We start from the raw sequence: 23,488 nt of genomic DNA on the forward strand, positions 1-23,488 counted from the left end.
TTCATGATGAATAAGAGCATATTTGATTGAGAGATTAGATATATGTAACCGCAATATTAATGAAAGACAAATTTAAACTATATATTTCACAAAGTTAAATGATAAAATTTGAACCTTTTCCTTTCATCTTACATTAGAAAAGTTAGTTGTTACTCTAGTTTTCTTTTTTCAAACATCTCTTTCCGCAACATTATTATTTTACGGCAATTTTTTTGGCTGATCAAGAGTAAATTGTAAATTAAGACAATCTTATAAATAACAGATTATAATTTAAATTGCATCATTTTTTACTGGCAAGGACGACAAGTAAAATAGTCCGGAGTGAGTAACGGAAATAAAGCGAATGCACTAGCCAATGAAACATACCGTTTAAGAAAAGCATGAAGCAGGTCAGGGAAAGTTATTTTAGATGCATCTAGAGCATGTTTAATCATGCTGTCAAAAATTACTTATTTTAATTTTTTGTTTGTTAAAATAAAATTTTAGAAAAGTATTTTTGAATGTCAATTTATGAAACATTACCAAGGTTCATTTGGCAGTTAGTATTATTTAATCTGTAAAATAATTTAAATATTATTCTGAAAGATTTTAATTTAGTATTTATTTTTCTTTATTTAAAATAAAAAATTTAAATACATATTAAAGACTTTTAATCGATACTCCTGTGAAATATAGTTTTAAAAAAAAAAGTTGGTATATGGGATACTTTTTTTTTTTTTTTTTTGACATGATGACTTCAACATATTAAAATAGACCATTTTTTATTAACCTTTTTTCTTATTTAGTATCACGTGGCGGTTGAAAGTGAAACGTTGCTTAGTCATTTCATTTGATCGGAATAAGAATTCCCGGATAAGCCCGGAGCGAACCTTCCGAGGAAGTTGTCTCGGGTATTAATGGGAGATTAACGTTGTATGACCGGTTCGGATTCGAAGCAGAAGTTATAATTTAGAATTAAAGCAGCATTATCGTCTATTATTATCCATTAATAGGATAGATTTACAGCTCAAAGCTGGTGATTATCAACTATAAAAGAAGCTCAATAGCTCATTGTATGGATCATCGAAATACACTTTCTTACACTCAATTATACAATCCAGTTCTTCCAATTTGAATAGTTTTACTATTCTTTTGTTCCGGATCACCATTTATTTATAAAAGGCCTAGGCGTACAAGTGCTCCACCGAAGGAAAACTTATCAAAGAATTTTCTCCGGGGATCATATCAGCTCAGGCTCAATTATATTATACCATTTCTATTTTATATTGTCTTATTAATCTTGTTTTCTTACTTGTTATCAGTTATTTAAGCACTATTCATAACAAATCAATTCACCTATCTTTTAAACCACAAACAAATTTAACTGTACATTTTTTAAGGTAAACAGTTTGGCGCCTATCGTGGGGCTAAGGATAATTGTGATATTGTTTTGTTGTTCTAATTACTTTACTTATCACTTTTTAATCCCTGTTACCAGGTAGTTTTTGACAATGACAAACACTGAAAATCAAGCTGATGGAGTATTGAACAATGTTAATGCACAAGAAAGAGATGCGGCAACAGGAGAAGTCAGGGCGAGGGATCATCAAGCCCAGATTTCCCCTTATGGATCCAAACATACGAGAAATGATTAACTCTCAAGGATGAACGCAAAGAAGAAGTGGCGGCTACAAATCCAGGGTTAGCAAAGATCCTGGAGCTACTGGAAAAGCAGCAAAAAGCTATTACTGATTTGCAAGCAAGAAGGAATAATGCTGGAATAAACCTACCCAATGCGAATGCTGAGCACGGAGAAAGCAGCAATGATACCCAAGGTGACAAAACGACGCTGGACATTATGCAATACACAGGCCCTTTCCAATAGGCTAGAAAAGAATGCGAAAGAATTAAACAGTCGATTGGATCGGAACAAAAAAGAGTTTAAGGCATTTAATTCTCGGATAGAACAGATTCTAGGAGCCCCGCCGGTACTGAAGGGAATGGATTTGAAGAGATATGTGCAGTTCTAATTCCCACCAAGCGCAGCGCCTAAGTTGATCCTGAAGAGATTCAAAATGCCTGATCTGCCCAAATATGATGGGACCACAGATCCTCAGGAGCATGTGACATCATACACATGTGCTGTTAAAGGAAATGATATGCAGCCGGACGAGATTGAATCTGTTTTACTCAATAGTTTGGCAAAACATTGTCCAAAGGGGCAATGACTTGGTACTCTCTGCTACTGGAGCATTCGATTCATTCTTTCGAAATGCTTGCAGATGCCTTTATCAAAGCACATGCTGGAGAAAAGAAGGTGTCAGCAAGAAAATCGGATATATTCAAGATTGCCCAAGGCGACTCTAAGTTGCTTCGTGAATTCGTTATAAAGTTCCAAAGAGAATGTATGCTATTGCCAGCTGTCCCGGATTAATGGGCAGCGGAGTCATTTACTAAGGGGTTAAACCCTAAAAGTTCAAGTGCCGTGTTAAAATTGAAAGAAAACCTATTGGAATTTCCTGCTACAACTTGGGCAGATTTCAGAACAGGTATGAATCAAAAATTCAAGTGGAGGATGATCGGGTTACCGACTGGATCAACTGGCCGGAGTCGGAACCATGACAAGTTACGAAGAAATGTTAATTATGGCTCCGGATTGGGAAAAGAAAGATATCAGCCTCACGGTCGATCAGAGAGGCCCCGTTCGGGGATGGAAAGAACTGTGGTAACCAGTTCGAGAGAGCGAGCTTCGACAAAAGCAGCTCAGATGATGACAAATTTACATCAAAGGCCGTCTCAGTCAACGGTGTTGAAAACCAAAGTTAGTCGGATTATTGTTTCAACGTCGATACGGCTTGGCTGGTTGCGGCTCTTGAAAAAATTGACGATACCAGGTGGCCTGAGCCCATAGGAACGGATCCCAGTAAGAGAAATTCAAATTGATTTGTGATTTCCATGGGCACTGAACTGTTGATTGTCGTCACCTTAGAGATAAGGTCATAAAGTTGTTAAAGAAGGGACATTTGAGGGAATTTTTGAGTAATAGAGCCAGAGATGGTTATGGAAAGAGCAAGGGTTCAAGCAGACATTTTGATCAGGGCGAGCCTAGTCAGGTGATCAACATGATAATGGGAGGAACCGAGATCGCGGGAACTCCTTTTATCACGAAAATGACGAAATTCTCAATAACACGGGAGAAGAGATTGCGAAACTTTGTCCAAGAAGAAGCGATCGTATTCACTGATGAAGATGCAGATGACGTTACTCTTCCACCTAATGAAGCCTTGGTAATCTCTGTTATGATTGTGGATTGTTGGGTTAAACGAATTTTGATTGATTCGGATAGTTCAACAAACATCATCCGGTGGAAAGTGATGGACCAATTGTCGATGTTGGACGGACTGACACCATCTTCTAGAGTGCTTAATCGGTTCAACATGGCAAGTGAGATGGTAAAAGCTGAAATTATATTACCAATCAATGCGGGAGGAATGCTCAAACCCACCAAATTCTATGTTATTGACGGTGATATGAGTTACAATACGATCTTTGGAAGGCCTTGGATACACGATATGAAGGTAGTGCCTTCGACATTGCATTTGCTTTTCAAATTCCCTACACCGAATGGAATTGGAAAAATTCGGGGTGAGCAATCGGCAGCAAAAGGAATGTTCGCTATTGAATCACATAAAAGCAAAAACTAGAGCTTGACAAGGAAGAATCAGCTTCAACAAATGAGAAAGGGATTGAAACTGAAGCAAAATAACAATTACAACAAGTCGGTTCGACAGTTGCATAGGTTGTGGGTTCACGAGAAGTGGAAGTCACTGAGTCGAACGTTGAAGAGCCTGAAGAAGTGGAAAATTATGGAGTGCCTAGGTCATTCGTAGTCCCGGATGAATCGGACGCCACAAAATCCACCATAGAGGAACTGGAGCAAGTTGTTCTTTTTGATCAGCAGCTAGAAAGGAAGGTATACCTGGGCACCGGGTTATCCCCGGAGCTTAGACTTGATTTTATTAGATTTCTTAAAGATAGTATTGATTGTTTTGCTTGGTCCCATTTAGACACGACAGGGATTTACCCATAAACTAAGCTTGGACTCGAGGTTTTCTCTGGTAAAGCAGAAGAGGAGGCGCATGTCACGCCCCGAATCATGGCCTGGGCGAAACACGGCACTCGGTGCCTTACTGCATGTGACCGAGCGAACCACATGGCTTGCTGAATCATCATGAGGCATAACATGAGCGGAATATAACGTGAATGCATGATGAGCCTTTATAAAACGTAGTAAGTCATAATACTTAATAAAAATACTTGTTTAAACATGAGTGCGGAAATAACATGAATGAGCCAAAATAGCTATACGACTCCGAATGTCGACATAACATAATCGACTTGTCTAGTCTATGAAACCTCTGTCATGAGTCGGTGGAAAACATACTTGCGGGACAAGGCCCCCGGTACCCTTAGATGCATAACTAATCATAAAATAAAGATTGACTAAACCCGAATGAGATGGGGCTCACGATAAGGCGATACGAATGCGTCCCTGCGAGCGGATGTGTCGTCCGCATATCGGCACTGCGTCGTGAAATGCGGGCCCGGGCCGGGCAAATAAAAGGGGACGTCAGCACATTGAATGTACTGGTATGTAAAGCAACTGAATGAAATAACATGGGACATGAAATAACATGATAAGAACTGAAACTGAAAACCTGGACATGAACATGAGCATGAGCATGAGCATGAGCATGAGTACATATATATGTAACATAAGTAAAACATGATAAGTAGGGAGAGCATTTCATAAACCGACCATGTGATATCACCACGTGGGTACGTGGAGTCTGGTACCTCGCCGGACCCGGCGAGCCCCATACCTTGCCGAGGGTATAAGGTGGTAACATGCACGATGGATCCGTTCGGTGTAAAATTAAGGTATCGTCTAAGCTGGCGGAGCGATCCTTGTCCTACGGTGGCTACGTAGTTTCGAGCTATCCGAGCCTTCTCGGTGGTCGTGCAACTCCCAAAACATGAACATAATATAGTTGGCTAAGAAGCCCATGATTTTCGTGAATTAACTTGTACTTGTCTTGTAATCATGATTTCACGAAAATAACTTGTAAACATAGTTTCATGAAATAACTTGTAAACATGGTTTCATGAAATAACTTGTATTTAAACGTATGTATCTTGAGTCATGGTATGAACATAGTTATAAAATACAATTGCATGAAATCTTGTAGACATGTAGGATATTCATGAAATAAGCATTTTTATTCAAAAACATGCATGCAAGAACCCATGGAATACAAGATATGGGTTTTCATGGATTACGGACGGATTCTCAATAATCATAAAGAAATATTAAGAACTCAATGATGGAATTATAACAATTCATACATAATATAATCATGGACATGGACCTAGGGCTATCATGAGCATGGTATAGAAACCCTAGTTTTAGTAGAGAATCATAATTTATGGATTATGAGGCGTGGGGAAGAAGCAATGATGTTCCCGCGTAGATAGTAACTCTACATACCTTAGTCGCTCCAAAACTTGAATTAAAGACTTGAGCTTTGAAGAGGATTTCCAAAATCTTGAATTCTTGAACTTTGAGATGGTTTTCTTGAAAACCTTAGTTTTAGGAATGATGATTTCTTGTTTAGATTACAAGGATATGTATTAGAATTGACTTGGAATAATTAGAGTAGGCTTACCTTGGTTTTCTTGAGGTTTGGGACTTGTTCTCTATGGATTTAGGGTGATTTTTCGTGAATGGGGTGTTAGAGAAATAAACCCCAAGCTTAAATATAACTTAAAACGCGAAATCCCGAATTTTGACCCGAAACCCGACCTTTTGCGCGATGGGTCCGCGATGCACGGGCATCGCGCGACATTCTGCAGGTAAATACTCAGATTGCACCATCGGCCCGCGATGCGGAGCCATCGTACGCGCCCGCAAGCGCCCACACGCGCGACACGTATCGGTTCTGTACAGTGTTCGGTAAAATAGGCATAACTTCTTGTACATAGCTCTGTTCAAGGCCCATAATATACCGTTGGAAATCTATTTCAAAGGGCTACAACTTTCATGTTTTAAGTTTCCTCAAATTCCCAACGGATTTTCACGAAATTTGACTGGAAGGCAGACGTATCAAAACTTAGCCGATTCTATAGACTTTTAAACGCCTTACTATTAGCCATATTGAGACGATCATATCTCCTTGCTCCGATCTCTGATTGGCACAGTCATTATATCGTTAGAAAGCTATTTTTACGTACTACAACTTTCATTGAGGGTACTTTCCCAAATTCCCAACTAATCAAAGAGTTATCAACGCCCAAGTAGGCCTATCAACCATTTTCGCAAAACGTTCAAACCTTCAATTTTTCCGCTAAAACTCTAATGATATGAGTCTAACCTTAGTTCTAAGATACGGGGTGTAACAGCCCATAGCACACTACAACAACAAGTTTGTTAAAGAAGAGGTAATGAAATTATTGAATATAGGATCTATCAGGGTAGTAACTTATCCTGATTGGTTAGCTAATGTAGTGGCACAATGGGAATGGAACACGTGGCAGTTGAAAGTAAAACGTTGCTTAGTCATTTGGTTTGATCGGAATAAGAATTCCAGGATAAGCCCGGAGCGAACCTTCCGAGGAAGTTGTCTCGGGTCATTAATGGGAGATTAACGTTGCATGACTGGTTCAGATTCAATGTAGACGTTATAATTTAGAATTAAAGCAGCATTTATTGTCTATTATTATCCATTATTAGGATAGAAATTACAGCTTAAAACTGGTGATTATCAACTATAAAAGGAGCTCAATAGCTCGTTGTATGGATCATCGAAATACACTCCACATTTTATTTGGTCACACTAACCTTCCTTGCAGTTTACAATATTACTTTCACCTCCCTTATTTTAATTTCTTTTGATTGTTCTAGTTTTTTTTTTTTTTTTTTTTTTTTTTTTTTTTTTTTTTTAAATCAAACACAATTGTTCTAGTAATCTTAAATTGCTTTCTAATATTATACTTTATAAATTTATTAAAAGCACTAGGATCCAACCAGCAACTATAGTTTGAATTCAACCATTATAGGTTTGAACTCCAAGCATCACTATTTCTTCTTTCCGCTTCACACGGTATTCAACAAATCAATACCTCTTCTAATATTATGGAGACAAAACAAGTTAATCTCTTTTTGTCGGGGAGGAAAAACAATGAAGAAGCAATTACAATCACATATGAATCGAGAAGGCTACATTTAGGAACGATATGAAATACGTAATTATCATCGAAGTTTGTCTAGATGGAAGTTATAATACCAAGTTTGACTAGTCATTAAGAGATTGTTGATAAAAAATATCCATTTTATACTGGTGAAAAGTACATGAAAGGGATACTTTCTCGTTAATGCGCATAAATAGAAAGTGGAGTAGAAATTTTGGTTTACCCTACACCTTTTTCATGACCAAAAAAAAAAAAAAGTAGAAACTTAGAACTTCCAAATATTAAATATATCAAAATATTGTAGCCTTTATATATGAAGAATCAATACTCGTCTTGACTGCTTTTCTTTCTTCTGGTCTACATTCCGACATAGCTGGAATACTGAGCAATTTTCACAATGACATGATGTTTCCTTTTTTCTATTTGGGTTCATTGCACCAAACAAAAAAAGGAGAAAAAGAGAGGAAGAAAATTAAAGCAGCAGTTGTTATAGCCAATGCTAAGAAAAGAATCTGTGGTCTTCTATTGGAAAACTCATTTCTCTGCACCAATAATTGAGATATGTGACTCTTATGATCAATTGGCGAATCTATATATATATAGATAACATTCGAAATATTTTATTTTATACCTCACACAATTGAAACTAATTTTGTGAGACTTGATTTTTTTTTTTTTTTTTTGACATTTGATATTTATTGGATTGATCGAATATTTATCGGGAACCTCATTAGTATCTCCTTTGAGGATTGATGTCCAGTGTTTTATCATATTAAAGAAGTTCAACAAATATAGATATTCGTTAAAATTTGTGCTCCTACTCCTCCTACTTCATCTCCTGCTTCCTCTATTTCCCATTTTTTTTATGTGCTACATAAAATTGAAGACTCGTTATCTATTAATTAGTGGTTGATTTATTTGAAAAAACTTGAAAAACGTTATTATTGAATTTTTGAGTTTGATTGTTGAAGAAGACATGGTCTATTGAGTTTTTAAGGTTTGAGTGAACCTAACAATTGAAAATTACTGAGATTTATATTAAAAATATCAAATTTAGAGTTAATGGGTAAATTTGGATCAATTTTGAAGTTAAAACATTTTGGTGAAGTTTCTCAAATATTTCTGATAACCGGGAGGAATTGTTTACAGTTTGTCCAAAATTACGATAATTTTTTTTTACTAAATCCTTGTGATTGCAAGGACTTCTGGCAAAGAGCCTGTTTGGATGGGCTTAAAAAAAGCAGCTTCAGCTTATAAGCTGCTTTTTTTAAGGGGAGAATAACCTATATATACATAAGAATAGAGTATATTTACAAAATATGATGATACTTTCTAGTTTACAAAACATACCAATAGATTTCTTGCAAAATATGTACGAAAATTTGTGTATGAAAAGTGTATGAAATGTGTATATCTGGCTCAAAGCTTAAAATTTTCGCTCAAAATTTTGTGTATGAAATATGTATATCTCGTTCAAGGATTAAAAATTTCGCTCAATTTTTTGTGTATGAAATATGTATATCTCGTTCAAGACTTAGAATTCTCATATTTTTCGTATATGAAAATTGTATAGAAACATTATGAAATATGTATATAACTGTACAGAAATTATAAAAAATTCATGTTAGGTTTTTGAAAATTTCATACAACTGTACTATAACAACATTGTATACAACTTTCATATAGTTAATTTAGCAAATAAATTTTCATTGATTGTTATTTTATCAATTTTCACAATGTTCATGTTAAGATGGAAGAGGCAAAATAATGTCCAGAATAGGAGACGATATTTGAACTCCGATCAGGTTTACTTGGGCTTTGCCAAATTTAACACTGTAGCAAGTATGTAGCGAATGCCAAGCTATGGCTGGGCAAAGGCATCATATTGGTTAGATTGCAAAATGGGGAAAATGACCTAATAATGAGCAAATGGTCAACAATTTAACCCTATCTTCCTTCTCTCTCTGCTAGACTCCAACCCCTCTCCTTTCCCTTCCAGATCGATAAAAAATAGGAGATTAAAAAATTCCAACACCAAGTCAAAACTCAAATCAGAAGTATAGGGTTCCTCCGATGGTATATCAGGCGAAGATTTGAAGTGTTTGGAGAAATTTCATGTGGAAATTGGTTCCATGGCAAACCAATATGTATTGAAGAATGGAATTTGATGGCTCCATTCTCTCGGTATTTTTTTTTGAAATTTGCATTTTTCTAGATCTGCGCTTTTTCAAATAGTGTTTGTTTAGATCTGCCATCGAGCGTGGCGTGAACTCGCCAAAGTAGACGCCGGAGAAGGGGAAAAGGGAAGAGAAGGGTGGGGCGGTGGAGTTTTCGGAGAAAACAGAGAACGGGGAGAAAGGGAAAGGAAGGGTGTCTATTTTGGATGAAACAGAGAATGGGGAAAAAGGAAGGGAAGGGTGCACTTTTATTTTTTTCAGATCCGTTATGTTTTGTAATTAAGTTGGTATGTTTTGTAAATAAGAAAAAATATACTTATGTTTTGTAATATAGAGTCTTAAATAGTATTATTAGGTCATTTTCCCTTTTTTAAGCTAAGCCAAATGGGCCAGCTCATTTTTTTGGGCTTATTTTAAGGACAAAATGGCTTATAAGCTGGTCAGTTAAACACTCAAAAAAGCTAAACTTATAAGCTAAGCCAAACGGGCTCAAACTCATCTTTCAGAAACTCATGGTAATTTGCCATAATTTCTGAACAATTTATTTCAAAATTATAACAAATTTTGTACTAAAATCCTGGCGATTCACTCAAAATTGTGGCAAACAGGCCGATACATCAAAACTACTAGCAATATGCCACGAGTTGTGGCAAGACAAGTTTTTTGGTGATTAGTCAATAACTGAACTCCAACTTTTAGCGCGAAGACTGTTTTCACATAATTTTTTAAAACGAGATCAAAAGCTAAACACTACTAGAAATTTGGTCTATGGTAACGGTGCCGTTACCGTTGCAGTTGCTTGTTTTCCCGTTGCTATAGTGATAATGCAACGGGTTTAGTTACTGTTACAACGAGCTTGCGTTACAATGAGTCTATTGTGACGGTTAATTGTGACGGTTTGTAAAAAACCGTTGCAATATATTATCCTACCGCAACGGTTTGCTCTTCACGATTATTACAACGATCATGTATCTACGAAACGAGATATGAACCGTTGCAATATAGATTTTTGCATCGGTTATTCAACGCTATTGCAACGCTCATTTCGACTATTCAACTACTTGCTTCCCTATTGCAACGGTTGTTATAGAGCTAATGCAACGCCTATATAATATTGCAACGATTATTTTTAGGACTATTGCAACAATTATTAGAATTCTCTTGCCAGCAACGGGTATTGTAGGTCTACGCAACATATATTATGGGGCTACCGTGATTATTGCGGTGCTACTTGCAACGAGTATTATGATGCTACTGCAACGGATATTATGGTGCTACGCAACGGACTATAGAGGGCTAACACATATAGACCACGTATATATCCGACATCACTAAAATAATAACTCAAGATCCGACATCACAACGAAATAATAATTCAAGATCCAACATCATACCAAAATAATAATCTAAGATTCGACATCGTATATACCAAAATAATAATTCAAGATCAGAGCGTCATACCAAAATACTAATACAAGATCCAACATCGATCATACCAAAATACTAATACAAGATCCAACATCGATCATACCAAAATAATAATCCAAGAGGTCAAGTAATATACATAAAAGCAAAATATCAAGATAATGTTTGACCATTCAAGAGGTGGAACACGAAGTCTTCAATTTTCCAAAAAATTAACCCAATCCTCCTTAGTCGATCACGTATCTTCACTTCTTTCATCCCCTTGTTCAATTTCACCACCTACAAAAAATTGATAAGGAAAAAATGATTTAGAAAAGCTTTCATAAAAGAATTTAATCTCTACAATGCATACATACTAATGATGACAAGACTAGAAATGAATATACTCTTAGTCATATTCAAAGGTATTAGTGTTCACTTGACAACCATATTCAAACACACACCCTAATGTATTGGACAGCCATATCTCCGGTATAATCAAAGGTTGCAAAATGAGAGAATGGATGATATATGAATATTTCTCCGCTCAGCCAGTGACCGAAGCTGCAATAAAATAGCTGAAAGGCCAAAGGAAGAAATAATTAAGAAGAACCCGCGGCAGCCCGCAAGACTCAAGGCAAATAGCCAAACAAGCCCGTAGCAAGAAAGACAAATAAAGGAGGGGAGTGATAGGCATATTATCATAGTTAGTAGCTATTCTAACAACACATAGAATCGAAAACTTTAAGACGCGCAAATAGTCATAGTCATATTCAAAGGTATTAGTGTTCACTTGACAACCTTATTCAAACACACACCCTATGGCACAACCATATCTCTCGGTATAATCAAAGGTTGCAAAATGAGAGAATGGATGTTATATGAATGTTTCTCCACTTCAGCCAATGACAGCCATCGAAAACACCACCAGCCAAACAAAGGCTGCAGTTAAAGAAGCAAGTCAAGCTTCGCCTAATAAAGGAGGGAGTGATAGGCATATTATCATAGTTAGTAGCTATTCTAACAACACATAGAATCGAAAACTTTAAGATGCGCAAATAGTCTTAGTCATATTCAAAGGTATTAGTGTTCACTTGACAACCTTATTCAAACACACACCCTAATACCTTTGACGACCATATCTCTGGTATAATCAAAGGTTGCAAAATGAGAGAATGGATGATATATGAATGTTTCTCCGCTCAATCCAAGATGGCCAAATAGCAACAAGAAGCAATGAAATAAGAATAACAAGAACCAAGAAACTTGCCATAAATTCTGACCATCGGCAAAGACGGACCAAACAAAACTTTGTGGCAACGTGTGAGCAGCCCAAACAAACAAGTCAATTTGTTACAATGAAAGACCGCCTAATAAAGGAGGGAGTGATAGGCATATTATCATAGTTAGTAGCTATTCTAACAACAACACATAGAATCGAAAACTTTAAGATGCTCAAATAGTACTACACGTTCGGTTAGACCAAATAATACATGCCATTCTTCTTAAACATAATATTAAAAACATGATGACTATTCGGATACTTAAAAACAACCGAACTATCAAGAAAATCGATTAAATTCATTATATAGCAGATCTTATATGAGGTCCTTTAAACATATACTATTTTACTCGAATATACAAATAGGTATGCACATAGTTATAAACGAGGCACGTAACATACATATACACTGAAACATGATTCGAAAGAGGATTAGGACATACATTTTAAGACAAATGAACACACATTTTTAACATAAAAAGCAAAGCATAACTTTTTCTTTCCTTCACTTTCCTTTTGTCAATACCTTCATCTCAACCTTTCGGCCTTAAAAAAGGAAAGAAAAGGACCCCAAGACACCGGAGAGATGCTCGTCGGTCATTCCTCCTAGAAAATTAATTCATAAAATGGTACAAACTGAGAAAAACTGAGATGAAACTTCCAACTATTGTTTAGACTGGGGTACCAACAAAAGCAGGGCATTTGGTCTAGTGGTATGATTCTCGCTTTGGGTGCGAGAGGTCCCGAGTTCGATTCTTGGAATGCCCCTAGTTAATACAAGTTTTTACTTCAATTTTACTACTTGCAACTTGCAGCTCTGATCCTTCACTCTATATTCAAATAAAGCGAGCCATTAATTGCTAACCTAATTCGATTGGCTAGGGATCTCTAAGATACACTTCATATTTCCTTTTACTCGATCTTGGAATTATCAAAAAAATGCTATAATTAATCCTTTTTAGTTTGCGGATATATATACAAGAACACACGTATGTGCATGCAACTTATCAATAACTTTTTTTTCCAAGTTTTAGTTTAATTTTACCATGTTCATTGTATAGGAATTTGTAGAACCAATATAAGTCGGCTATATCGCAACAGAAGAAGTGAGACTAACCTTAATTGTTGCTATCTACTTGTGGGGCGTACGTAGCTTCTCCCTAGTGAAGGCGCACACAATCTTTTTGCTAGCATGTCCGGACTAATTAATCCCGCACGTTGGAGTTTTTCAATTACTTTTGAAGTAATGTCTCATATAACTTCGCTCGCATAGTTCTCTTTTGTTCCTCCATTTTTCCTCCATTTTTGGATCCTTTCTTGCATTTCTTGCACTACATCATTTGTGGCATTTGAAGTTGGTTCAAAAGTTCCAGCTTTTCCTTTCAAAGAAGTCTTTGTAACCCCCGTCCATATAGTCTTAGACGTCCCGGATGTTCGGACCCATAACGGCCGAGTATGCATCAACAAGCCGACTACCATCCGCGCTTAGTTGTGTTTCAATTTCCTCCATTTCAGCCTAACAAAGACAATCCAACAACCGCACTCAAGCAAACAAAAACTAACAATAAATAATAGATTTCAATAAAAACTTGCAATACATAATATACATACAATTTTACTAGTTGTGTCTTCATTTGACTCTTGTACAAGCGCCCCGGTTTCCTTGTTCTTGTTTCCACAAAGATCTCCTTAAGTGATACATTTCCCTTGGTTTTTTCCTAGTCACATCAAAATGGATATAAAAAATCGCTTAAAATGACAGGTTAAGACTTAATAAAAAAATAAAATAAGAGAACACACCAATTTATTGCGGACTAAAGCGAAACTTTTTTTGCCGGCGGTGCGGATTCAACAACTTCTTCCGATTCTCGCATTTGTTTTAGACATTTTCTACGCATACAGAGACAAGAAGATAAGAAGAGAGAAATTACAAGAAAAAAGAAGCGATGCGTAGCGATACCTTGCGAAACAGAGAAGAGAAAGGTAAAAAAAAACCTACAACGATGCCTATATCGCGACAACGAAAGAGAAGACAGAGAGAGACGAGGACACTTGCACCGGAGAAGACAAATGTATTACGGAAATATATTTTACACCGAATTTCTCGGACTTCCAATATTCGAGGAGCTCTTTAAATTGACATTCGAATATGACCAGGCCTTTTTGCCATTATGATTTCATCGGTAACTTTTGGTTTGTAACAAAGTTTCTTCAAGTCACTTTTATGCCTTCTCCAAGCGACATATGAATTGCATTCGAAGTCCACTTTTTGCCGGCTTCGGAATATCATATTTCTCCTACAATTTTGTGTCATTTTGTCGAGATAAACAATACTTTTAATAGATACTTAAATATTGGAAACTTCAAACCTTGGTATATATCCATAAATCATCTTTTGTGTCCATTTTCCTCCAATCAAGTATATCAAATGGGCAAAGGGTCGCAAATCCTCGCTAATGTACCGAGGAAGCTACCAAACTCTATTACAACATCTTGATAAGACCAATAGGTTGATTGAGCCTATTCGGAGGGATCAATTTACGCTCATGTCGGCTATGCACACTATGCATTTGCGTTACGCCTCTTTTTCTTTCTCCGAGTCGAAGGGCCTAAAGTTAAAAGAAAATGTAAGAAATTAGAAGTCATGGATGAATTTAATAAGTTCGTAAGCTATGTGTTACCTTTCGATTGTTCATTTGTGGGAGGAATTGTAGAATCCATTTGCATTTCGTCCTCGACGGCCGCTCCTCGACGGGGCCGTTGCTCCTCGACGGCCGTTGCTCCTCGACGGTCCGTTCTACATGTTGCTCTTCTACAAGTTGCTCATTTTGGTTAGCTTGTGGTGCTTTTCCGCCGTTCTCCAATTAATTCTAGCAGATGATCTCTCTCTGACCTTATAGCTTGAACAGTTTCGTTTGTGGTTAATAACTGCCGTTTTTTTTTTGCCAAGTATGACAATGAACCAGGTTTAGCATATGCTCTGGTTTGAGCTGTTTTGCTTCTTGTTGAAGGCCCTTGTTGATTCATGACTATCCAGATCTGTGTAAATCTAAGACTGAACAAGTGAGAAAATGCGGACGACAAAAATAATAAGCATGATACATATTATTAAAAATCTGATATAACACATGATGAAGATGTTGAAGATCATGATAAGATCACTGATCATGATAAGGTTACTTAGGATAAGTACAATCTTATTATTGTTATTGTTAAGTAGTTGTGATAAGCTTAAGTAATAGAGTTTAGTTAAATGTATAACTCTATCATAGACTAGTTTCCTTCATGCATTAGAAGTGTGCTATACGAGTGGTGCATGTGTATAAACTACTTTGCTAGCAAAGGGTAAAAGCAAAGGACAAAGCTAGTGATAAAAGTTGTGAGAAAGCCGGTGATAGTAGTGATGATTGGGAACAAAAGGATGTGTTCTTTGAGAAGTTGGATTTCGGTACTCTATCGAAGAAACCATGAGCCAATGTTTCCGGTCTAAGGTGATCACAACACCAACATCTAGATACCATGCTATATCCCATTCTCCAAATAACATAATTTAGTGGTAATTTAAATTACCGGGCTCTACATGGAAAATGATACCTTTAAAGGCTCCTTTGACTCATATGTATTGGAATATATCATTTCGTTGTGTCGAATTCTCCCTTGGTATCCCGTCTTCATATTTGTTTATCTATCTCTATTTGCTGCTTAGGAGGCTTGATATTATCCAATATGTATTGAGCTAAATCTTCATATAAACATCCCTTTAGTTTCTTTTTTCCCATTTGCCATGCCACATTCTCGCTATTGATATCCTCATTACACCAAAAGTCGGTGGTGTTACAAAATATAGATCCCCTAGTCGTATCTAATTATCGGATGAAAAACATGAGCCAATGTTTCCGTCATCTAAGGTGATCACAACACCAACATCTAGATACCATGCTATATCCCTAGTGATGTTTGGCATGCCGTACTTGGGCATCCAAACTCTAAGTTTTTAGAAGTTTTAGACAAAAATAAGTGTATCAATATCACTTGTTAGAATAAAAGTCCTCTTTTTTTTTTGTTTGTGTTAGTTGTCAAATGGGAAAAGGTTGTAAATTGCCTTTTGGCTTGAGAAATAAGATTGAAAAGGAACCTTAAGAAAATCGAATTGTTTGAGGTGTTTGTCAAGTTCCGTAAAATGGTTGAGAAACGCTTTTCTAAAAGCATTAAAGTGTTTCAAAGTGATGGAGGGTGAGTTTTCTAGCATTGTAGGAAGCAACGCAATATTTGACACCGACTTGACTCGATATAACTCATCTTTGTCAACCTTGCTAGCCGAGGTTCATGCGAATCCCAACTCGTGCACTTTCGGCCGTCAAGAGGATACTAAGATATGTACAAGGAACTATTTCTCATGGGCTATGTATTATATCTCAATCCTCATTCAAGATACGTATGGCTTCTCGCATGCGGCATAGTTCAAGTTGTGCAACAACAAGAAGATCCACCACATAACGCGCGATATATGTTGGTGCAAATTGTGTATCCTGGTCCTCTAGGAAGCAAAACACGAGGCAAGGTCAAGTGCGAGAGGGCCGGGCAAGGTCAAGTGCGCAGAGGCCGAATATAGAGCCTTAGGCCAGACAAGAACGAAACTCACATGGATAACTTATATTTTGCAGATATTGGAATCTACCTCAAGTCCGCTCCTACACCGTCTAAGAAGCCCAAACACATATGTAGGATCAAGCATGGTTCTAAGAAGACATATAGAATAATCAAGACGTACTTAACCACGTAGTTTTAAGCCCTTTCAAACAAGTTCTAAACTTAAAACAATTTCAAACACTACTTAAACAAAGTCGAGGGTTTAACGAGCATTCCGGTTTCAATCAAGGTTTGTCGTAATCGGCTTTAGTCAATTTTTAGTTCTTCAAAATCACCTCGGCATCTAGCAAGTTTGACGGACTAACGATGCGGTCTCTAGGACACCATAAACTTGTTCTATTTCCAGAAGTTGCACAAAAAAAAAAAAAAAAAAAATCAGGTTGCTAATACGGACACTATAATCAGGTTGCAAACAGGACGCAGGGAAGGAACAGGATAAAATCACCAACAACACTAATCCTTTGGTCAAGAACATAAGCCCTTCCCCGACAACCTTGAAATCAAATGACAAAGGTAAGAAGTTAAAGCACATTTTAGAAATTCTTAGCATCGGTAGGCTCTATTTTGTCTCTCGATTTTAAGACTTAGGGTGAAACAATCGAGCTACAAGTTCCAAAGTGTCTTATGGCCACGCTTGAGTATCCTATGGTCAAAACAGTTCATTTTGCAACTTTTAATCCTCAAGGCCATGCATTGGCTAGTTCTGACCTCAATCTACACAAAACAAGTTCTATGGAGTGTCAAATTTTAAATTGAAGCAAATAATAACATTAAGAGGCCATTATCATGTACGAGCATCTATTTACGCGAGAAGAAAAGAGATATCGTTTATCAATAACATGATAACAAAGTTTTGCTTCTTGTTCTTAGATTTGAAGGAAAATACCTAAGAGATAGAGTGAAAGACTAGAACACGAATTTTTGTTGGTCTCCGTGAAGTTAAAGATTCCTCGGAGATATTGCGTAAATATGAATACCGCATATGAATATAAGAAAAAAAGACTTAATAAGTTTGTCATCAATAAAAATCTCAAACAAAATATACGAAAGAAAGATAACATAATGTATCATACAAAGTGTGTGCACTAATTTAGAGACAAACATGAAGGTAAGCACATTAACGAGAAGAGAATAAGAGATAGTAAACGGAGTCCACTTTTCAATTCACATCATTATAAAAGGGAATTTATTATTCACTACCATAATTGATGAAGGGTATATATTTGTACAAGTTAAAAAGATCCTTTGTCAATCATCAGGCTCCATCCAATCCCAATCGGTATCATCGAAGTCAGCCTCCTCTTCCGATGTTTCCATAGATACATCTTGTGAATGTTGTGCAAGGGAAGACACATCAATGATATCAGAGGAGATCTTCTCTCGACCATCTGACATCGACATCTAGTAATCTTTCTGATGAGCCAATGTCATCATTAGGCTCCCTCCAAAATGTTTCTTCAATATTAGGACAATTCTCTTCCTCCAATTCATACAAATCAACCGGGACTTTATTTCTTGCATAATAAACCCCTTTCTCAATTGGATCCTCCACATAAAAAACTTGATGCACTTGAGATGCTAGTACAAAAGGGTCGTCGATCTTGCATTTTTTATTGAAGTATACCCGAGTCAACCCATAGCCATCGACTTCATTATGAAACCAATCACATCTAAATAGTACAACACTAAAACAACCCCAATAATCAAGCTCAATGATATCTTGAATAACTCCATAATAGGCAACCATTCCATCAACGGGATTTTGGTCTGGCACTAGCAAAACTATCGGTTGTTGCCGACAAACTCACTCCACTATTTTGAGTCTTGCGAGGCATCCCGTTTCATCGTATGAAATCGGTATCCATTGATGAAATATCCGTGTATCTTTTGGCCACTACATTAGGCCATAAGATAGCCATATTATATCATTGGGCACTTTAACTGTTTTAACTTTCTCTTTTAACCAATCACCAAATTCTCGACTATGAATTCGTGCTTTTGCCCATGCATTTCCTCTACCACGTTTATCAATTATACTCTTATGTTCCCTGCAAGCATGTATGTTATATTAATCATTAGGTATATAAAAATGAAATTTATAACACATTTTCATAATAAATAAAGTTCAAAATTCAAATGACTATTTTTTCTTACTTGATAAACGTCTCTACATGTTCATCTCCAGTATTGAACAAAGCATACCGATGTGCTTCAACCCACTGATGACTATCCATGTCAAATGTCTTGCCTTTCCTTTTCTTCTTACTTCCAATTGGATGGCCTGTCTTAGGAAATATATGTGAAAAATCATTTCCCTTTGTTTGAACATCTTCATCCTCGGTCTGATACCTACTAAATCTTGTCTTCACCCCATCATGTAGGTATCTTGAACAAAAGGTCAAACACTCTTCGGCCGAAAACTCTCCGCTATTGATCCTTTCCGGATTGGATCGATTCCGAACGAACCCTTGTACTTACACATGTTTCTCTCATTAGGATACATCCAACGCAAATGAACCGGACCCCAAGCTTAATTTCATCTACTAAATGGATAGGCAAATGTGTCATTATATCAAAAAAGGTTGGAGGAAAAATCTTTTCAAGGTCACATACTATATCTATGATTTCGACCTTCATTTTATCAAGATCTCTTCTTCTTATAACCTTACTACATATGGTTCTAAAATAATTCCCCAACCTAATCAAGGCCAAAGACACATTCTTGGGTAACACTTTTCTAACCGCAACTTTGAAGCAAGTCTTGCATTATGAAATGAGCATCATGGCTCTTATAACCCGATACTTTCATCTCCTCCATTTGCACACGACGTGATATATTAGAGGCACACCCTTTTGGTAATTTGACATTTTTTAAAACAGTGCAAAACAACCTTTTCTCCTCTGGTTTCATAGAGAAACAAGCTTTAGCCAGATGAATTTTACCATTCTTATCATCTTTAAATGGTTGAAGCTCCTTGCGTATCCCCATCTCGTGCAAGTCATAGCGAGAATTTACATGATCTTTGGACTTTCCAGGTACATCTAACAAAGTCCCAAGCAAACTATCACATATATTCTTCTATGTGCATCACGTCAAGATTGTGCCTCAATTTGTTATGTGCCCAATATGGCAATTTAAAAAATATGGATCGTTTCTTCCATGGACCATCACTCTTCCGAGCCCTTTTCTTTCGGCCCTTCCCAAAGACATTATTGAATTCACGTAGCTCTTCAAGCACTTCTATGCTCGATAACGGAGTAGGTGCAGCTTTATGCTCCTCTTTACCATCAAATGATTTCTTATCTCTTCGGAATGGATGATCGGAGGTAAAAATGCTCGATGACCCAAGTAACACATCTTACGACTATGTTTGAGATATTGAGAGCAAGTATCATAATTACGGGGGGGCATGCCCATTTCCCCTTGGTGCTCCATCCGAAAAGCATTGCTAGTCTTTGGAAAATCGCTAACTGTCCACAATAAAGCTGCACGCATTAGAAATGTTTGGTTAGTTTCAGCATCATATGTTTCCACTCCCATTTCCCATAGTTCCTTCAACTCTGCAATTAGCGGTTGTAGGAACACATCTATATCGTTTCCAGGAGACGATGGACCTGGAATGATCATTGACAACATTATATACTCCGGCTTATGCAAATCCATGGTGGCAAATTATAGTTCATTAACATAACTAGCCATGTACTATGGGAAATGCTCATGGTTCGGAATGGATTGAAACCATCACTTGAAAGACCCAATCGAACATTACGAGGATCTTTAGAGAAATCCGGGTGCAATGAATCAAAATCCTTCCAAGCTTCCCCATCGCCAGGATGTCTTAAATTCCCGTCTTTGGGTCGTTCGATGGCATGCCATCTCATGGCTACGGATGTTTGAACACATAAATATCCTCTGAAGCCTAGGCTTTAAAGGGAAGTACCTTAAAACCTTTGCTGGGATTTTAGTGTTCTTATTAGTCAAATCATCACGAACATTCTTCCATCTAGAAGAACCACACACAGAGCAATTATCTATCTTCGCATCGTTATTCCAAAATAGCATACAGTCGTTAGGGCATGCATGAATTTTCTCATAACCAAGACCCAAATCTTTTATCACCTTTTTTGCCTTGTTGAAAGACTCGGGTAGCTGAGCAAAGGGAAATGCCTCTTTTATCAAGTCTAATAAGTCTGAAAAGGCTACATTACTCAACCCGTGAATGCATTTAAACAAGTACAACCGGATGGTGAAACTCAACTTAGAAAAATTCTTACACCCTGCGTACAACTCTTGTTTCCCTTCGTCAACTAATTTGAAAAATCTCTTTGCATCTTCAGATGGTCCCTCTCTCACTCCTTCATGCAGCAGATCACCCTCTACATTCCTAAAAGTATCATAAAGTAGTCCATCGATATCGTCATGCATGTCGGAAGTTTCATCATCATTGGTTGGATGCGCGCATTTGTTGAAGAAAATCCTTCTCCATGGAAAACCCATTTGGTGTATCCATTAACAAATCCATAACCAAACAAGTGATTCTCCACCACCGTTCGAGTATGCCAATACCGATTAAAACACCTTTTACAAGGGCATAGTATTTCATTTCCTTGAGAAGCTCGTTCAAATGCCTTATCAAGAAAATACTTCACTCCACGATCATACTCATTGGTGGATCTTCGGAGATCCATCCAACTTTTATCTATAGTATCCATTGAATATCCTACGTGACACGAGCATAACATCAAAATCAAAATTCAAATAGCAAATTTCAACGAAATGCATACAAAAAGAGAAAAGTATCACTTTTCCCCATCAACCCAATGTTTTGCTTTGAAGAATGATCCAAGAAAAAGAATAATTCCATGGTTAGACTACATAGAGATCACATTTTTATCAAATCCACAAACAAATGCAAATGATTTTTTTCCCATATGATAAATATGTGATTTTTTGGTGGTCGATGATGGCAAAGTAAGATGAAGAAGAAGATAAAATAAAAATTAAAAAGGAAATGCTTAATTAGATTACCCTCCTCACAAAAAAAAAAAAAAAAAAAAAAAAGGTTACCCTCCTCACGCGCTTCAACTAAGTGCAACACACACATTATACCAACTCAAAGAAAAAGTATTCAATAGGTACGGGTTTTGAAGAGTTCGAGTGTCAAATTGAAACAAGCTTAGGTTTAGGTGGCCATGAGGAATTTGTGACAAGTTTAGGGGCGCCTATGACTTTTGCCTTAAAAATAAGGAAATTCGGCCACTTCTATTTACAACTGAAGCTACCTAGTCAAGAAAAACATACTGTCCAATATAAGTGACAGAACTAAAGTGTTTCAAACATCAAACTGATTAACAGATATATCATGAGCATAAAAATTCGAAGATTTCGGTTGTTGCAATGTACAGCTCCCAACAATTTGAACAAAACAATTTAAATCCACTTTGAAATACCCCACATTTACTTCGACATGTCTCCTAATATTGCTCGGTTACTCGTACTTCACCGCCGAATAGATTTCCCTATCGATATTTATCATATCCGTAAACTAAAATCCACAAACAAATGTCAAGATATTTTCTTTCTACAAAAACCTAGACTTTCAAGAATGATTCAACAAAATGGAAGAAAAACAACAATTCCATGGCTAGACTACATAAAGTTCCCATTTTTTTCAAATCCACAAACTAAAATCCACAAACAAAAACATGCAAAATGCAAAAGAACCTTTCTTTCCTTAAAAATCCAGGTCTGAACTTTGAAGGATGATCCCAAGAAAATGGAAGTAAAGATCACATTTTATCACACCCATAAACTAAAATCCACAAACAAATGCAGAAGATTTTTTGTTTCCACAAAAACCCAGTTCACAAATTTCAAAAATGGTCCAAGAAAATGAAAGAAAAAGGTAAATTCTACAGCTACACTACTTAGATATCCCATTTTTTTCACACCCGTAAATTAATTCACAACCAAATGCGGTAGATATTTTGTTTCCAAAAAAAAAAAAAAACAAAAAAACGCAGCATATAGATTCAAGTTGCCGTACGAAAATCAACAATTCCATAGCTACGCTACATAAAGTTAACATTCTTATCACACCAAGAAACTAAAAATCCACAAACAAACTCATAGAATTTCGATTTTTAAAAATACTACAACAATAATACATGTTAAGAGAGACAACGATGAAGACAACGATGATGCAAACTGTTGATGCAAAAGGCTAGAACACTAATTAGTCAAGACAACGATGAATTTTGCTTGACAAGCTTCAAATCGAATAAATTAGTCACATTGCTAAAGAAAACCCATTGTTAAAAGCTTCAACTGAGAAGAAATAATAGATGAAACGTTTCCACTGATATATATGTTTATTCAGATACAGTCAACTTTTTGGTCAATATTTTTTATTTAGTTGGCGGGTCCAATAGAATAAGTGGAGGGAAAAATATTGGGGGGAAATATTGGGGGAAAGAAAACTGTCCCAATAGCTAAATTTTCTTATATGACTGTTGCAATAGAATTCTCTATTGCAACGGTTCCAATACCCGTCACTAAATGTACGTCTATAGCATCGGTTATCTGACTAACGCGACGGTTTAATTTTAAAAATGTGCTGTTAGGTCAAAGTGTACTTGCAACGGTTAAAACCGATGCAAAATACACTCTATTGCGACGGTTTATTAACTGTTGCTAAAAAACCGTTGCTATAGGCCTATTTTCTAGTAGTGAAATATCAGTGTATTT

The 23,488-nt window shown here is 36.6% G+C and overlaps 1 protein-coding gene and 1 non-coding gene across 2 annotated transcripts; both read left to right on the top strand.

Annotated features, from left to right (window-relative positions):
• The first annotated feature begins 2,054 nt into the window (after positions 1-2,054).
• Positions 2,055-3,683, top strand: LOC132038418 (uncharacterized). Its single transcript, XM_059429090.1, has 3 exons — positions 2,055-2,175; positions 2,262-2,370; positions 2,969-3,683. Exons 1-3 carry the CDS (start codon positions 2,055-2,057, stop codon positions 3,681-3,683), a joined length of 945 nt encoding a protein of 314 aa, XP_059285073.1.
• A 9,103-nt stretch (positions 3,684-12,786) lies between these two features.
• On the top strand, positions 12,787-12,858 carry TRNAP-UGG (transfer RNA proline (anticodon UGG)). The gene has a single exon. It is a non-coding gene; the product is annotated as a tRNA-Pro (tRNA).
• Positions 12,859-23,488: the final 10,630 nt, after the last annotated feature.

This window comes from Lycium ferocissimum, chromosome 11 (genome assembly GCF_029784015.1).
Source record: "Lycium ferocissimum isolate CSIRO_LF1 chromosome 11, AGI_CSIRO_Lferr_CH_V1, whole genome shotgun sequence".
NCBI lineage: Eukaryota > Viridiplantae > Streptophyta > Magnoliopsida > Solanales > Solanaceae > Lycium > Lycium ferocissimum.